This window comes from Salarias fasciatus, chromosome 22 (assembly GCF_902148845.1).
Source record: "Salarias fasciatus chromosome 22, fSalaFa1.1, whole genome shotgun sequence".
In the NCBI taxonomy this organism is placed as follows: domain Eukaryota; kingdom Metazoa; phylum Chordata; class Actinopteri; order Blenniiformes; family Blenniidae; genus Salarias; species Salarias fasciatus.
In genome coordinates, this window is record NC_043765.1 from 14086743 (window position 1) to 14102514 (window position 15772).

General features: G+C 45.6%; 1 protein-coding gene across 1 annotated transcript; it reads left to right on the forward strand.

The window, feature by feature from the left end:
* Nucleotides 1-4822: 4822 nt before the first annotated feature.
* Nucleotides 4823-15400, forward strand: jazf1a (JAZF zinc finger 1a). The gene is made up of 5 exons (XM_030082363.1): nucleotides 4823-5135; nucleotides 11323-11395; nucleotides 12540-12736; nucleotides 14026-14195; nucleotides 14913-15400. The coding sequence occupies exons 1-5, from the start codon at nucleotides 5021-5023 to the stop codon at nucleotides 15087-15089; spliced, it is 732 nt and encodes a 243-aa protein (XP_029938223.1). The 5' UTR covers nucleotides 4823-5020; the 3' UTR covers nucleotides 15090-15400.
* The last annotated feature ends 372 nt before the right edge of the window (nucleotides 15401-15772 follow it).

Here is a 15772-nt window from a genome sequence, read left to right on the forward strand (position 1 = left end):
AAAACCAGGGAAGACAAAAAACAATAAAATGTTATTAAAAACATAAACCAATCAACCAGATTTCTCCAAATTTTCCCAAAATATTTATTTGCTGCATGAAAACTGAAATCTTCATGCTTTGTTCTCTGGAAAAAGAAAATGGGTTTGATCCAGATAAATAACAGGTCTTGGTGGTTTATAGTATATCAGAGGATCAGTAATGCATTCTGGGCCTCAGTCATCCAGAATTTTTTAACCATCAATGCTGCTTTGAAGTCTGTTTTATGAGAACAAAATCCTGAGAACTGAACTGATGTGGATGAGTTTTGTCAGGACTGAAAGAGCTGCCATCAAATGAATACTTTTTTTTTTAGACCAGAAATCACAAAACCATACTTGTTTAATCCCTTTGGGCTTTTCATTGAATGAGAAAACTTGAAAAATTGAACAGTGGGCCTAATAAGAATATCCAACGCAATGGTTGCTTCAGTTGCTCAAATATTGTTCATATTTGTAGTTCTCATGTTCCAGTCTGACACACACACACACACACACACACACACACACACACACACACACACACACACACACACACACACACACACACAGAGTGTACACTTAAGCATACACAAAGAGAACATGCACATACTACACGAAGAAGATGGAGTTCAATAACAGACTCGTCTCGCTTTAACGCATCGGCAAATTCACTACTTCATCATTCCAGCATAGAGTCCTGCAAATATTAGATGAACATTTGTTATAAAGCTCAATTTGGTCAGCATCATAGACTGACGAGAAGTACAAAAATACACAACACGATGACAGACATTGCGTAGCATTACTGTAATCCACAGATTCTTGTGGCCTCGACGTGCAACGCAATGTGAAAAGTGATGATCAAAGTAAGGATCCCTCTTACAGTAGTTACAGTTATATGCGTGTATCATTACTTCTTAGATGTTAAAAGAATCCAGATTCCAGACTAATGTAATTTTATCTTTTCAAATTATCCAGAGTAATGCTGCCTCAAAAGACAAAAATGTCACTGTCTTTAACATGAACTAAGCCACAGAGTAATACCTCTGCCATGTTTGGTCAGGTTTTCCGGTGCTCCAGCTGGTCTGGAGCTGAACTTGGAGCCATGGTTTTGTTGTGGTTGAAGTGTGAACATGGACCAAGCCCCTCTTAGTCATCATCCACCAATGGCCGAAAGTATGCAAATTCTAGGAGGCATGGCAACATGTGGAAACAGGAAGTTGTGATGATGTCATCCTGTTTTGAGCTCTTCTCTCGTGTGGATGTGAATCACTGCGCTGTTTTAAGAGAAGATAAGGGATGTTTTACAGCGCATGTACGTGCCCGAGATGAGTGCACAGTCACACTGAGAAGTGTATGACGGCAGCCAGGAAGTCTCTGGCTGGTGCCCTCGAGGAGAGACAATGCCACGAAGATTACAACTACCTCCATAACTCAGGGGCTCTACTAGCCATTACCATCTGGCATTTTCACCTCGGCGCGACTTTTAACAGCCAGTCTGGGAGTTTTAGAGAGCTGTCTCCTAAGAGCCTGATGTCACACTGTCTTTCAAAATATGGTGTTTCTGGTCAAAGGTTGAGCAAACCTACTGACCTCAATCTCCACATCGTACTCACTTTGATTGCGAAACACATCCGCTCACATGACATGATGAGGTCATGTCAACATACTCGTTTGAATTTAATTAAGAAAACAAATAATATTGACAACACATTTTTTAAAATTGATTTCAGTTTATAAATATAATGTTACAGTTTAAAGCATGTCAACACGCAGCGATATTTTCACATGCAGATTAGTTTAGGTTCATACAAGGGTTGTGTGTGTGTTGCCACCTTGTTCAGATGAAAATGCTGTCTTTGCAATGTATGTATGGGTTAAGATAATACTTCAGGGTTCAGGTGAGGGTTGGTTGAACAGAGGGTTTTGCATAAGAGCTCGGAAGACATCTTCAACCTTTCTGAATTTGAGAGCTACGGTACTTCACATGTGGAGAGTAATATGAAATCCTTCTTGGAAAATTACAGTTCTGTGTGGTTTTGCTGACCTGTTTTTGAAATGTAGGCTATTAATTAGTTCACTCTGGCCTACAAGGTGACGACAGGCCACCCCTGGGTTAAGGAGTGCATTAAATCTGACTATTCATTCATCTTCAATGCCCAGTTCATCCAAGTGACTGAGCCAAAGCAGAGCAACAATCTCTTTTTGCTCACCCCAGTGCCAGGGGTCAATTTACATTGATTAAATAAATGTCATTAGACTGGGGAGAACATGCAAACTGCACATTCCTCCATGAGTGTTCTGTGAGATCAGAGAATACAAACCACGGCCATGTCTGTGTTAATTTGTTTAGTTTGAGCTGCATAACGAGTGCAAACTGTGATCGCATGTTTATCATCACACCTGTTTAGAGAAGCTGCTATTCATAAAATTAAAATCCCATTGTGTGCCACCCACCAACCTCCATTAGGATGAGCTCATACACCGCGGACTCTTCCAGGTCCTTTTCTTGTCTCGCTTAATTTTCGCAACACATGCTAGCACTTCTCATCTGTGTAATGCTGCTGGGGAGCTGCGTCATGATCGCAGTTCTGATACACCATGTGTGTGTAATGGGTGTGTTTATGTGTGTTTCTTCATGTTTTTGGTGTAAGAGAGAACATCTGTGTCGAGCTGATGAAGTCACTGAACCTCCATAGTGTACATGTGTGAACGGCCCACGATGTCATGAGGTTTGCTCGAGAGTATTTTCTCATGATAGTTGTTGCAGCAGCAAATCATTCAGTGTTTTGTGTGTTATGTACGGTATTTTGACTCACGTGGATGGAAAGCTGTTGGAAAAAGAAAAAGTGCGCTCCCAGGGTCTTAAGTCTGTTTGCTGAAGTCTCTGGCCGGTGGTTTATGACAGACCATTTTAACGCTCGATTAACAGGTCCAACACAGGCCAGCCGGCCCTGGTTAGCCAACCTCAGTGATTTAAGGACATTCTCCTCTCTCTGGGAGCCTCAGACATACACATAGCGACATAGTTCTCCCTTCACCACTGAGCCATTATTGGCTAACATTAATCAATGCATTTTATAGACGTAATAGATTCTGTGGTCAGTGGTTTATGAAGGATTTCTTTCAATTATATATTGGTGCACAGCTTTGTCTCGAGTCTAATTTAAAGCCATAGCAAGCTGAGGTGCTGATTTAAAACAATAAACTGCTTTTCGCAACCATGTGGCAGCTGCCTAACCCCCTCCCCGAAAAAATTTGGAGGACTTCATTTTAAAGATGAAATCGTGATTAAAAAAATGAAATGAGTCAAACTTATAACTGTTAAGAATTTCATTAAAAGACAATTTCGGAGCTCTTATGATGTGGAACATTACCACCTACTGTAAGACAAAGCCTGTGAAGCATGAAAGTCAGGGGGATGTAATGTAGGTCAAACTCTGTGAGAGTGCCCATCCTTCCACACTTTGAAAATTCCTTATCTCTACAGAGCCATTACATTGCAACAATGTAATCTACACTGAGAAAACTAAATCACAGTATTTTGTTTCCATATGCATATGAAAGAAAAACATGATCATGTAAGGCAGGGACATTCAAAGAGTGGGAATATGATTCCGTTTAAAAAATTCCCATGATGCACATTAACTGACACTATTCAGGATTTTTTTCAAATAAAATATATAATTGTTAATGGCTATTTTGATCTATATAAGAAAAGGTGAGTCATGTCATGCTGCTTATGTGCTATTGGTTATCTGGTAAGTTCTTATATATCATCTGCAACTATCATTAATGTTACACTTATGGGTTTGTACCAAGTCTTATTTTAGAGAATGTGTTAGTCTTCATTGCAGTTTAAATGAAATGTAGCTCGTAAATTCTGTTTCCATAAAATACTTACTAGTTTTACTACCCGCATATTTGCATTTCTGATTTTTGCATTCTTTTACACTTAAAGGAAAATTTTAGTAAGAGGTAACCTGCAGAACCAGGCTCAGATGTGACGACTTTCTTCAGAACCAGACCTAAAGGTGGAGAATTTCTGCAGAACCAGGCTCAGATGTGGAGACTTTCTTCAGAACCAGACTTAGGTGGAGACTTTCTCCAGAACTAGATTTAAAGGCGAAGAATTTCTGCAGAACCAGGCTCAGATGTGGAGACTTTCTTCAGAACCAGACTTAGGTGGAGACTTTCTCCAGAACTAGATTTAAAGGCGAAGAATTTCTGCAGAACCAGGCTCAGATGTGGTGAAGTTCTGCAAAACTGCACTCAGGGGTTAGACTTTCTCTAGAACCGGACTTAAAGGTGGAGCCTTTCTGCAGAACCAGGCTCGGATATGGAGAATTTCTGCAGAACCAGACTGGGGCAGAGACATTTTGCAGAAGCAGGCAAAAGAGGTCAAGATTTTCTGCAGAACCAGTTTCAGACACGGACATTTTCTGCAGAACCAGACTTAGGTGAAGACTTTCTCCAGAACCAGACTTAAAGGTGAAAATTTTCTGCAGAACCAGACTCAGAGTTGGAGAAATACAATCTTTATAAAATGTATTATTTTTTTTAACATAAGGACTTTGCACAACATTCTATTTCATTTTTAATCTGAAACGTAATAACACTTGTGCTATAATGCTTCATGTTACAGAGGAGAGCAGCGGATCAAAGAGCCTCTTCCCGGTGGGTGTCCAGCCCTGAAGCCCCCCCCCGGTTCGGTCCCGGTGGGTTCGGATCCCAACAGGTGGGCAGGTCGTGACGTGGGCCGCCCCCCTCGCTTCCCCTCCCCCTCCCCCCTCCGTCACGCCTGCCTCCCAGCTGCGTCCGCCGCTGTCCTGTCTGGCCGCCCCCGGTGTCTGCTCCGCGCTCTGCCCCTGCTCCCACCCCGGACCCGAAGCCTCTCGCCTCCTCGTCCACCGCCCCGGCTCCCGGACCTCCCTGCCCCGGTTCTTTCCTCCCCCCTCCTCCGCATCCCCTCTCTCCCGGTGAATGCACCAGCGCCGCCAACATGACGGGCATCGCCGCCGCTTCTTTCTTCTCCAATTCCTGCAGGTTCGGCGGCTGCGGTCTCCAGTTCGAGACTCTGGCCGAGCTCATCGTCCACATCGAGGACAATCACATCGGTGAGTGTGGCCGGAGGGGGAGTCGGGGCTAGGCGGCTAGCTGACGGTAGCTAACCCCCCCCCCCCCCCCCTCCCTCCTCCTCTAGCTAGCTAGCTAACAGCGGGTCGGCTCGGCGGTGCGTTCCGCTATTCCTGCCACAGCTGCCCCGGCGTGCGGCTCATCCCGCCGCTAAAACCGGGATTATCACGAGTCGACGCCTCTCTTCTTGGCGTTTCGAGCCCGCCCCGTCTTGGTTTGCATGACAGTCGCCTCTGCAGCCGCCCGAGGGCCGCGCAGGTCTCCTAGGTGTTACTAGCATCCCGGGCAGCCAGCGGTTCCCCGGCTAACGCTGCTGGAGAGTCTGTTTACATTTCCCAGGCCTGATGCAGCGCAGCCGCCGCTTCTGCATCCACGCATCTCCCCCCCTCCCTGCTCCTCTGACGCCTCATCCGCATAAGCAAGCCTCTGCAGACACCAAGTGGCACAATTAGAATGTCTTCCACAAACTTGAACCTGTTGCATCGTTTATGACACTTTAATTGCATCCATGCATGTGTGAATACTTAATAAATCCATGCAGTTCTCAAAATGTGCATAGACGCAAGTTTATACTAATGCACTGTGTTAATATTACTGCAGTGTGTGTGGACCTTTATTTTTCAAAGGGGACTCAGGTTCTGTTTTATTACACTTTAATAATTTATTAATTAACTTGAATACTTTAAAGGCAGTATAGTCTTTTTTTTTCTTATAATGGAGAGTTAGTATCTGGATGTAATCTGTACCCTTCAGTGTGATGCATGATATCTGACTTTCTTGCCAAATGCAAAATAATGTAGTCTGATTCATTCGATAACGTGAGACACTCCAGCAGTCGTGACCGATGGGGTCTAATCATTATTTGTGGCGTGTATCCATCCTCGTGAGGCTGTTTGGAGGGTGTTCAGAGGGGGTAAAATGGATGCTTCATTGAGCCAGTCTCCATGGCAACTGGCAGTCTCTGACAGGGTTGGGGGCAGTATGTTGGCGGAGTTATTGCACACCTGCTGTCTTGCTAACAAAGAGTGCGGCAGTGCGGCCAGCTGTGGTGAGGGCATCTGACACAATGTTACATCACATGAGGGACAGCAGTCAAGGGAAGGTGGGTTTTTTTATGATAAAGATGAGGGAGTGGAGCAGGGCGGCATTGACAAGTTTATACTTGACACACATGCTTCATGGATCTACCTATGGAATGGTTGGACCATCCACTACTCTATATTTTGTAATCTGTAAACATATTAGTGATTAAACCATGATGCAGGGATTTATGCTGCTTTCTCAATCTCCCAAGCCAAGCATCACAGACACTAATTTATGCCCCATGTGGCTTGTACCTTGACCTTTCACCCCAGATGTCAGCAGAGCAGAATGGGGCGTTTACCAGCCGGAGCCTTTGGATTAATGAGTTGCCCCTCTGCTCGCCTAATACCCCTGCTGGTCGTCAGCGAAGTCAAGATCACATGCAGTCTAATCGATAGTGCCTGCAGATCAGTTACTACAGGGATTAGTGTGACAGATGGGAGGGATTGAGGTGAGAGTCGGGCAGAAGAGGAGGAGCGCTTTAGGCTTTGATTCCCCCTTTAGATTTTGAAGTCATGCAGTGGTGTGTGATCAATAATCAATCCAACGATGAGCTCGCTTGATCCTTCAGTCTTCTCCACTAGAGCTGTCAGATTAGCTGTGCAAGGCAGCCATGTGCCTTCCAGATGCAGAATACAAATCCAGCGGTAACTCTCCATCAGTTCATCTGAAGGTGAAAGAAAGCTTGTGCTCAGTGATGTAATATGTGGTAAAACTGAGTCAGTGGGAATCAATGACTGGGTTTGACAGTCTGTGAAGGCCCTCACATTAAATTCTTGCTGTAGACTATGCTGCCCTCTTGTGGCAGGGCATCTTATGTGCTAACTTGCCCCACAAAAAATGCCCTTCAATTTATTCTCCTGCCTGTAATTCACACCCGCGTTTAATACCGCTATCTCCGCACGCATCCTATTTGGACTCTTGCCTTTACTGACACAAAACACAATAACCAGATGAGCCCGGCCCGATGCTTCCGTGAGAAAACGACGAAACATGTGGGTCTCGAGCGCTGACCTCATCCTCGAAGAGAGGGTAGCAGCCTTCCAGTGACATACCCGCACTGTTTAGATCACAGCTGAATGCAGGAGCAAACGGGTTAGCGTTTCGTGTCGGGCTGTTGTGCGACGGGGTCTAGGTAAGGTCCAAGGAATGCAGTGATGTCAGGCGCCTCTGCCTGTGTGCACGGCAGCGACCTGGTGTGTTTTTACCTGTGCATGCACATACCTGCCTCTGTCCCCGGCAACAACAAGCCACTGAGGAAGGGGGGGGGGGGGGGGGGGGGGGGGGGCTCAGATAGAGATTATGAGTGAAGTTTGAAAGAGAAGCTTGAGAAAGCAAAATATGGGAGGGAGCAAAGGGGGGGAAATCCCAAACATGTCAGCTTTGTTTGGAAAGAATTAACTTGGATTTCATCCAGATGGATGTGGTTTTATTCCCGGGATCAAAGGTTGAGGAGTCGTCACGGCAACACCGTGTTGTAAAAAATAAAGATCTGCTAAAGCATGACGATAATTATTCTGCTGTAGCTTATAAAGATGCTATAATCACAGTCAGGAGTGGCACATTTAGACAGTGTTGCTGTAGCTTTCATGCTCTCTTCGCAGTTTGCATTTTTTGAAAATGATTGTTAGGAAAACGATTGCTGAGTTGGGGGCAGCTGACCTGAGATAACATTTAATATTCCAAACATTTATTCATGCATTATCTGAGTTTGAATAAGAAATATGCATCTTTGATGCACAAATTGCACCGTCACTACCAAAGAGCCGAATTGTGATCAAGCACTAGAATTATCATCAACTGATCAATATGCATACATTTTATGTTTTACCTTGAAATAAATACAGCAATATTTCTCATGGTCCCAGCTACCAGATTGTTTCTCATACCATCACCACCTCCGAAATGATCTGTCAGGGCGTCGCAGAGCAATTACTGGACCGGCATCCCAAACTGGACGCTGCATAGATCCCAATACACAGACACACAGTCGCACACACTGCCTCTCGGAAGTCGCAGGGCCCGAGCGCCCCGCCAAGCACTTGGAAGCGTAATTACAGAGAAGTTTGCCTTTACCCCAGTTGTATCCCCCCCCACCGCCCGCGCTCCTCCTCCTCTCTTCTCCCTCTCATCCGGCTGCCTGCTGCTCAAGAAACACGTTAAAATGCTCTCTGTGGCTTAATTAGCGGGCTGCAAAACAAGCCATGCATTCTTGGCCTGGTTTCAACACATAGACACGTAAAGAAACACATACACAGACCCCTCACACACGTGTGTGTTCAGCAGGGGGCAGCAGTGTGCCGCTGATGAGGGATGGCTGTGTTTCACGTAATGAGTCAAGTAGCTGTTGATTGTGTGCAGGATTGTTAATTATTACGGATGTTTTTTCGCAGACTCCAGAGGCACCGAATTGCTTCAGGCTTGCGGAACATGCGTCCCGAAGCGGGGACGCTCCTAAAAGCACAGTAGCCTGCTAAAACCACGCAGTATAAATCCAAAATAAGATAGAAATAGTTTGCCGTGCGTGCGCGTGCAGGCCCTTTTTTTCCTGGTCAGCAGCGTGTGTAGCTTCCTGTCTTGCTAGGTGAGCGGAAGCCGTAAAAGCAGCGAACATTTACTGCGGCTCTCGCTCGCTGCACCTGGCTGGCCGCACTCCTGCTAACACCCCTCCCCCTCCATTACACACACACACACACGCACACACTTACCTCATCCACAATCCTCTGCTTCTTGCACATCACAAGTTAATAACTTCCATTTTTTTTTTCCTGCCCGTTTTTTTTTTTTTTGCCATTCAGCCATTAAACTACCCTCAGCTGGTTTGTTTTCTCCACACTTGGCTGACTTGGGAGCTGATTTTGGTGCACAGACCACTGCAAGCTCGCACTTTGTAGATTTTTTTAAAATCTGACTCTAATGATTGGACGTTACTCAGGTCTCTGCAGCTTGAAAGAGGTGAGGAGGTCTTCTATCGTACAGTGAGAGGAGTTCATGTACTGCCACCATCACATTCATGCTACTGCAGGTAGTTTAAAGTGATATAAAAGAAAAGAAGTGCAGCTACTAATAATCGGCGTCGTACCCAATTTTCTGAAATCCACCTCGTTCAGTCTAGCGGGTAATCAACCGGTAAGTCTGCAGGAGTCTTCAGGCATGAGTGAGCGGTTAATTTTCCTGAGGGGCCACAGCAGACAGCAGGACTACAGTACAGGGCTGAGCCGCAACTGAAACTCAGCTTCGCTCAATATTTATCCTTATCGATGAACAGGGTTTGATAAGCTACTCTTCCTACTTATAAAGGGTCAAGTTATTTCTTTTTTTTCTGCATGTTTTGTTTGGAAACAAGCCCAAATGTTGTAATTGTTACAACTCAGTAATATAATAAGGAGGCGTTTCTCTGACAGCAGGACTCGCCACACTCTTCAAAAATGCAGACAAATATTTCTGGAAAGTTTTAAATCAGTTACAGAGGTAACAATGTACATGGTTTCACGTCAGTGTAGACCCAGCTCACGTTCCCCTCAGTGGGTTAACATTCCAACACCTGGTGAATTCTGCTTCACGATGATACACTGGTAATGCTTCTTCTCAGTGAGAGCACAATACAGTCGTAAAAAATAGGCTCGAACAAAAGTTTGTGCACATAAAACTGTTCCAACTGACAGTGTGAGCATTTTAAAATACATAATTCTAATGCTGCTTTTGTTTCAGGCACTGTCAGAAATGATCAGTTATGTGATTTATCTCGATTTATTGACGCCGAGTAGAATTTGTGTTTTTTAAAAGGGGCAGACGAGGCGTCGACACTATTTTGCCACCGGGGCTGAAATGTTCGTTGTCCATGCCTCTCAACAAGTCAGGGGTTGAAATGTGGCCACGTCTTGTCAGAACCGTGTGTTTGTGCGTGTTTGTGCTCACCAGGCGCTCTGGACTCTACATCAGAGCAGCAGGTCGGATTATTAAGGCTTTGTTGTAAAAAGACTTCCAAAGACCACCTCTGTGGACCACCTCACATGTGTGAGTTTGTGTGTGAGCCTGTGTTTGCAGATGCACACTCAGGCTGTCTCTTCCTTCCCATTAGGTTGAGGCTTTTGAATAAAGTGCTTTGAAAGTCACATGTGAATGGCGGCGCTTTCTGCTGCAGCAGAGGGTACTGCCAGTTGTTTTCTTATTTGCTGTTTTCCCTCGGTGCTTCTGCGCACTGTGGGAAGTCTGCATTCTTTTTTAATTACGAGGTGTGAAAGCCTGAAAACCAAAGAGAAGGCCAACTCACACACGCACACACACACACACACATACACACACTGAGTCTGTAGTTAATTGTTGCTCAGAAATGAGAAATGATCCAACTCTTAGATCGTAGTACATCCTTCAGTCATCACATATGCCGCTGCAGTCATGTTGACGTGTTCACACGCTCATACAGACACAGGCGTCTCGATTCCCCTCAGACATTCCCCTCTGATCGCTCCCCCCGTTGAACACTTGGTGGCACTGGTAGTCCACAGATGCGCCCCACCCGCAGTGTTTTCATGCACACTTGCTCCTGTTTTCCAGGGGGGCGGGAGGTGGGACTTTGAAGTTAACGCCGTTTCCCTCGGGCAGTGGAAGTTGCCTACTGTAGTGTTACTGACTTAGCAAGTCAACTGGAAAAAGCGCGTGTGCGCGCTCTGACTAACACACTGCGCACATTCATCACAGCCTCCATGTTGCTCCCTCGCTCCTGGACTAATTTCGCTTTCGCCACATTCGCAGACTCCGACGGCGATGATTAAGCAGCCCTGGGTCAGTTTGGGAAGGAAAGGAATCAGTTGTAAATCAGAGGGCGCTCGATGCCGGCCCCATAACGTGCCACTTATGAAAGCATCTGAGCTGTATCTGCAAGACGATACATATCGTAAAGTAACACAGAGAGCCCAGTGTGAGAAACACCCAGCAATATGTCAAGGCCGTCTGGCAAGAAGAAAAACAGCCATGAGTCTTAGTATGAGTCAGCTGCATACTGAGGGCATTCACACAGCGTCTTCCCGTGAGTCGTCTGAATGTCTCTCGCTCTCTCTCTCTCTCTCTCTCTCCCTCTCTCAGACACAGATCCGCGGGTCTTGGAGAAGCAGGAGCAACAGCAGCCCACTTATCTGGCCCTAAGCTACATCAACAGGTACACACACACACACACACACACACACACACGCACACACACGCACACACACACTCACACACAAAGTGAAAAGTGTCAAAGTGCCTGTCCATAGAGGGCAGCATTGTTCCATCTGTGAAGGAATGCATGTTTGTGTGTGTGTGTGTGTGTGTGTGTGTGTGTGTGTGTGTGTGTGTGTGTGTGTGTGTGTGTGTGTGTGTGTGGCTTGCGGAGAGCATCCCAAATGACTGATGTCTTCCCATCGACACAGCAGTGACTCATCTGCAGACCAGCACACAAAACCGCACAAGGCAGTCGCGGCTCCCGACTCCCCGCGCTGCGGACGGTGCAGCCAGAGGCGGCGTCCGCAGGATTACAACACGAGAGTGTTTTCTGTGCGGTGAACCGACGTGTCAAATCGCACTCCATGTGTCATTAAATCACTACATTGAAAAAAAGATAACGATGAAACGGAGAGGGGAAGAAAGATGGAGGTTTGTTTTGTGTGACGGTCGTTCACGTGGCGAGGCTGTAAAATGTCAAGTGTATTTTGTATACAACATGTTATGATGGCGTATTTATGGGAAGCGTTTCTTCAGCGGTTCATTTAAGGATTTTAATGCCTGCTGAAGTTATTCTGAATGTCTACAAAACAGCTACAACAATCATGAGAGATAAATTCCACACAATCGCAAGTAACAAATTATTTTATGAAGTAGAAAACCTAAACATTTTGTCTCACTCATGAAGTATGTGTCTGTTCAGCTGCTGCCCTTATTTATAGGTATCGCCACAGCAAGTCATCACAACCTGCGTCGTAGACTTGGCAGGTTTCTGTGCTCCTGTCACAACCGGGATTTGAAGCCACGTCGTCCACATTCAGGGTCAAGACTTAACCCAATGCGTCATGCCAAATACATTTTTAAAACATCCCTTTTGTTTTCAGTGATCCTGTCATAAGGTGCGGAAGCTGCAGAAGATTTATTGATAAAGTAAACTACATGCAGGTGTGGATCAGTGAATCCGTTTGGAATTAAAGGGAAGCCGAGGAACAAAAACACCGAAAATGCGTTTGAATTCTGGGATTACTCCTCCACGCCTGACCCTTCTGATCCAATTAAAACCTATCAGACATTGAGTGACCACAGCTCTCGCACGGCGGCAGGTTCATGACGGACGCAGCACGCCGGGAGCAGGAGACCATGAAGAAGAAGGCCACACCCAAGCTGTCCCTGTCCATCACAGGCGGAGTGTCCAGGAACAGCACGGCCACGCCTCCCCGCCACACCAGCGGTAACCTGACGCCTCCCGTCACGCCCCCCATCACCCCTTCCTCCTCATTCCGCAGCAGCACACCTACAGGTATGACAGGTGTGTGTGTGTGCATGTGTGTGTGTGTTGAAACATGCGTTTTAAAACGATGGATTGTATAAACATGTAGAGGAAACAAAGGTGTTGAATGTGACTGATGCTGATTAACCCCGCTGGCCATACTGGGGGGCGGGGGGGGGGGCTTACAGTTGTGATTGCACCATCATGAGCCCCGAGGAGCAAATGAAGATATTTGTAACTCAAATGGTATGCAGGTCATTTCATAGCAGGAGTTTGCAGCACAAAGCGGAAACATGACTTGAAAATACCTGCAACTGTGGCAAGAAACCACAAGTTTGGATACACACACACACACACACACACACACACACCAGTTCCTGAAATAGTTGTTAAAACTTTAGGAAAATGTGCTGCAAGAGTGTAACATGGGCGACTTAAACTAAAGCAGTATTGAGTGTGGATGTGTGTGTGTGTGTGTGTGTGTGTGTTGTGTTCGGTGGCTCCTGCAGTGAGCAGGCCAGTCAACACTCTGCTAATTACATAGCAGCTGTCACGCTGTGTGTTCGCATGGGGCCGTGTGCTGCACAGCCCAGAAGCAGATGTCCAATTCCAGCCCAAATGGTTCCAAACGTAGTGTTAGGTCTGAGCTGACACACCAACACGGCGACGCGCGCACACACACACACACACACACACACACACACACACACACACACACACACACACACACACACACACATACAGACACACGTGCACACATGCATGCACATTCTCTTTCAACATGTGCCAGGGTGCCATCCATTTCCTCATGCTGAGGTGCAGCATTTCCTGTGAGATGGTGGGGGGTCAGTGGGCCTTCGTGTGTGTGTGTGTGTGTGTGTGTGTGCGTGTGTGTGCGTGCTTGGAAGTTTTAGTTATGTGGTATGTGGGTGAGTGTGCACGAGAATGCAAGTGGAAAATGTTCTGCTCTGAGTAAAGCACTTTTTCCAGGCTGAGCAATGGGGATCACTCCCCCTTAATGATCTCTTTCTCAGTTCCAATCCCCACATTTTGACTCACGGGATCACACACACACACAAACACACATACACACACGTACACCACTTGTGTTTTTGTCTGCTTCCAGTGACGTGGGCTGCTAATTCATGTTAAAAAAAGAGAGTCAGAATCCTGAGAAAAGTATAAATAACGGAGTCACATATCATTTGCTGTTTGTTAAATTCCCAAGGCATGACGTCCTTTTTGGTATATCCTCATCAATATTTCATCCGCAGTGACAAGTGTATGTTTTGTTCTGTGTGGTGCCATCTTGCCTTCAGGCAGTGAGTATGATGAGGAGGAGGTAGACTACGAGGAGTCGGACAGCGATGAGTCGTGGACCACAGAAAGCGCCATCAGCTCCGAGTCCATCCTGAGCTCGATGTGCATGAACGGCGGAGAGGAGAAGCCGTTCGCCTGCCCCGTCCCCGGGTGCAAAAAGAGATACAAGGTAAGGACACACCGGGGGACGGAAAGGTCACTTCCAGTCAATGCAGCCAAAGGACATGAGGCTTCATTTCGGATGAAGCCCACACTGGAGCGTTTGTTTGGGTATCACATGTTTGGACATTTTGTTTATAAAAAAAGTCCTTTTGTAAACCCTAAATGTCGTGATTAGAAGCAGAGATAAATATATCATAGTGCATTCGCTCTGGTTGATTTTTATCTCAGCCAGTAACAAAGGTCTTATTCAGATAATCTGTGAGTGGACAATGTGGGAATATTACACTTACTGATACAGTGGAGGCCCAGGGTGGAAAACTACATGAAGTGTTTGATGGTTTATTGAACACTGACACCAAAACTCTCGCTGTGGCTGCTCTGACAGGTTTGGTAACATTCGAATGTGTCAACAAAGTGACGCAATGTTACCAAGCACTTAAGAAAAACTCCATATTTTGGCACATTGGTGACATTTCACTCAAAAATACGACTCTTTAGGGGATACAGTTACTGTCTGGCTGCATTCAGGACATGTAGCTTGTGAATTTCTTGGATCTCTTGCATTAAAGAGGCATAGAATCACTGCATATGAATTTCTGCAACAATGCCATGGTGCGACACACACACAGACACACACACACAACGTGAACAAAAGTGGCCATTATAACCCGTCTCCTCTCGCCCGTCTCCACACCCCCTCCATTCCCTCCTCCCCCCCCGCCAGAATGTGAATGGTATCAAATACCACGCCAAGAACGGCCACCGCACCCAGATCCGCGTGAGGAAACCCTTCAAGTGTCGCTGCGGCAAGAGCTACAAGACCTCCCAGGGCCTGAGACACCACACCATCAACTTCCACCCGCCCGTCTCCACCGAGATCCTGCGTAAGATTCAGGGCTGACCACCCAATCGCCAGTCAGCGACCCCAAACACAGCCCCGATCCGCGTTTTCCTTCCTATCCCACACACACTAAAGGATCATGTGCATGCTTTAAGTTTTTTTTTGTTTTTTTTTGGGTCATCTATTTGTTTGCGTTATGCTTATTATTATTTTTTTTTTCTATCCATATTATATCACTTGTATTTTTTTTGAAAAAAAGTTATCTTTGTAGTATTTTATTGATGTAAATTTGCACATTCGTATATGCTATCACTTATTTTTTTTCCTCTTTTGTTTGACTCACATAAGGTGCTAACTGTAAAAAAAAAAAACAACAGAAAGAAAAGACAAAAAAACAAACAAGAAATAAGAGCGAAGAAGCGGAAGAAAATGAAACGAGAAACAGAAAGTGCGACCAAGCCCTGCCTTTTTTTTTTTTTTTTTTTTGTTTCTTCGTTTTTGTTCCTTCTCATGATGTGAGCAGGATGGAGTTGACTTGCGGCGTTGATGTAAGCTCATGCGATGATACACTCCCTTTGGCCGCAGAGTCCGGCGGAGCTTAGATCTGTGCCTCTACGGTCACTTCAGGGGCTTTTACATGCATAAGTTATACTTTAAATAGATATATTGATATATAAACCATAGACAGATATGTATGTGTATATAAAAATATATAAAAGTATTCATAAGCATATACATGAATA

Excerpts from the sequence above, each read along its gene's own strand:
- jazf1a (XM_030082363.1), top strand. The coding sequence starts at position 5,021 with ATGACGGGCATCGCCGCCGCTTCTTTCTTCTCCAATTCCTGCAGGTTC. Across the intron at positions 11,396-12,539 it reads GCCCTAAGCTACATCAACAG|GTTCATGACGGACGCAGCAC; the intron begins GTACACACACAC and ends GCACGGCGGCAG. Across the intron at positions 12,737-14,025 it reads CCGCAGCAGCACACCTACAG|GCAGTGAGTATGATGAGGAG; the intron begins GTATGACAGGTG and ends TCTTGCCTTCAG.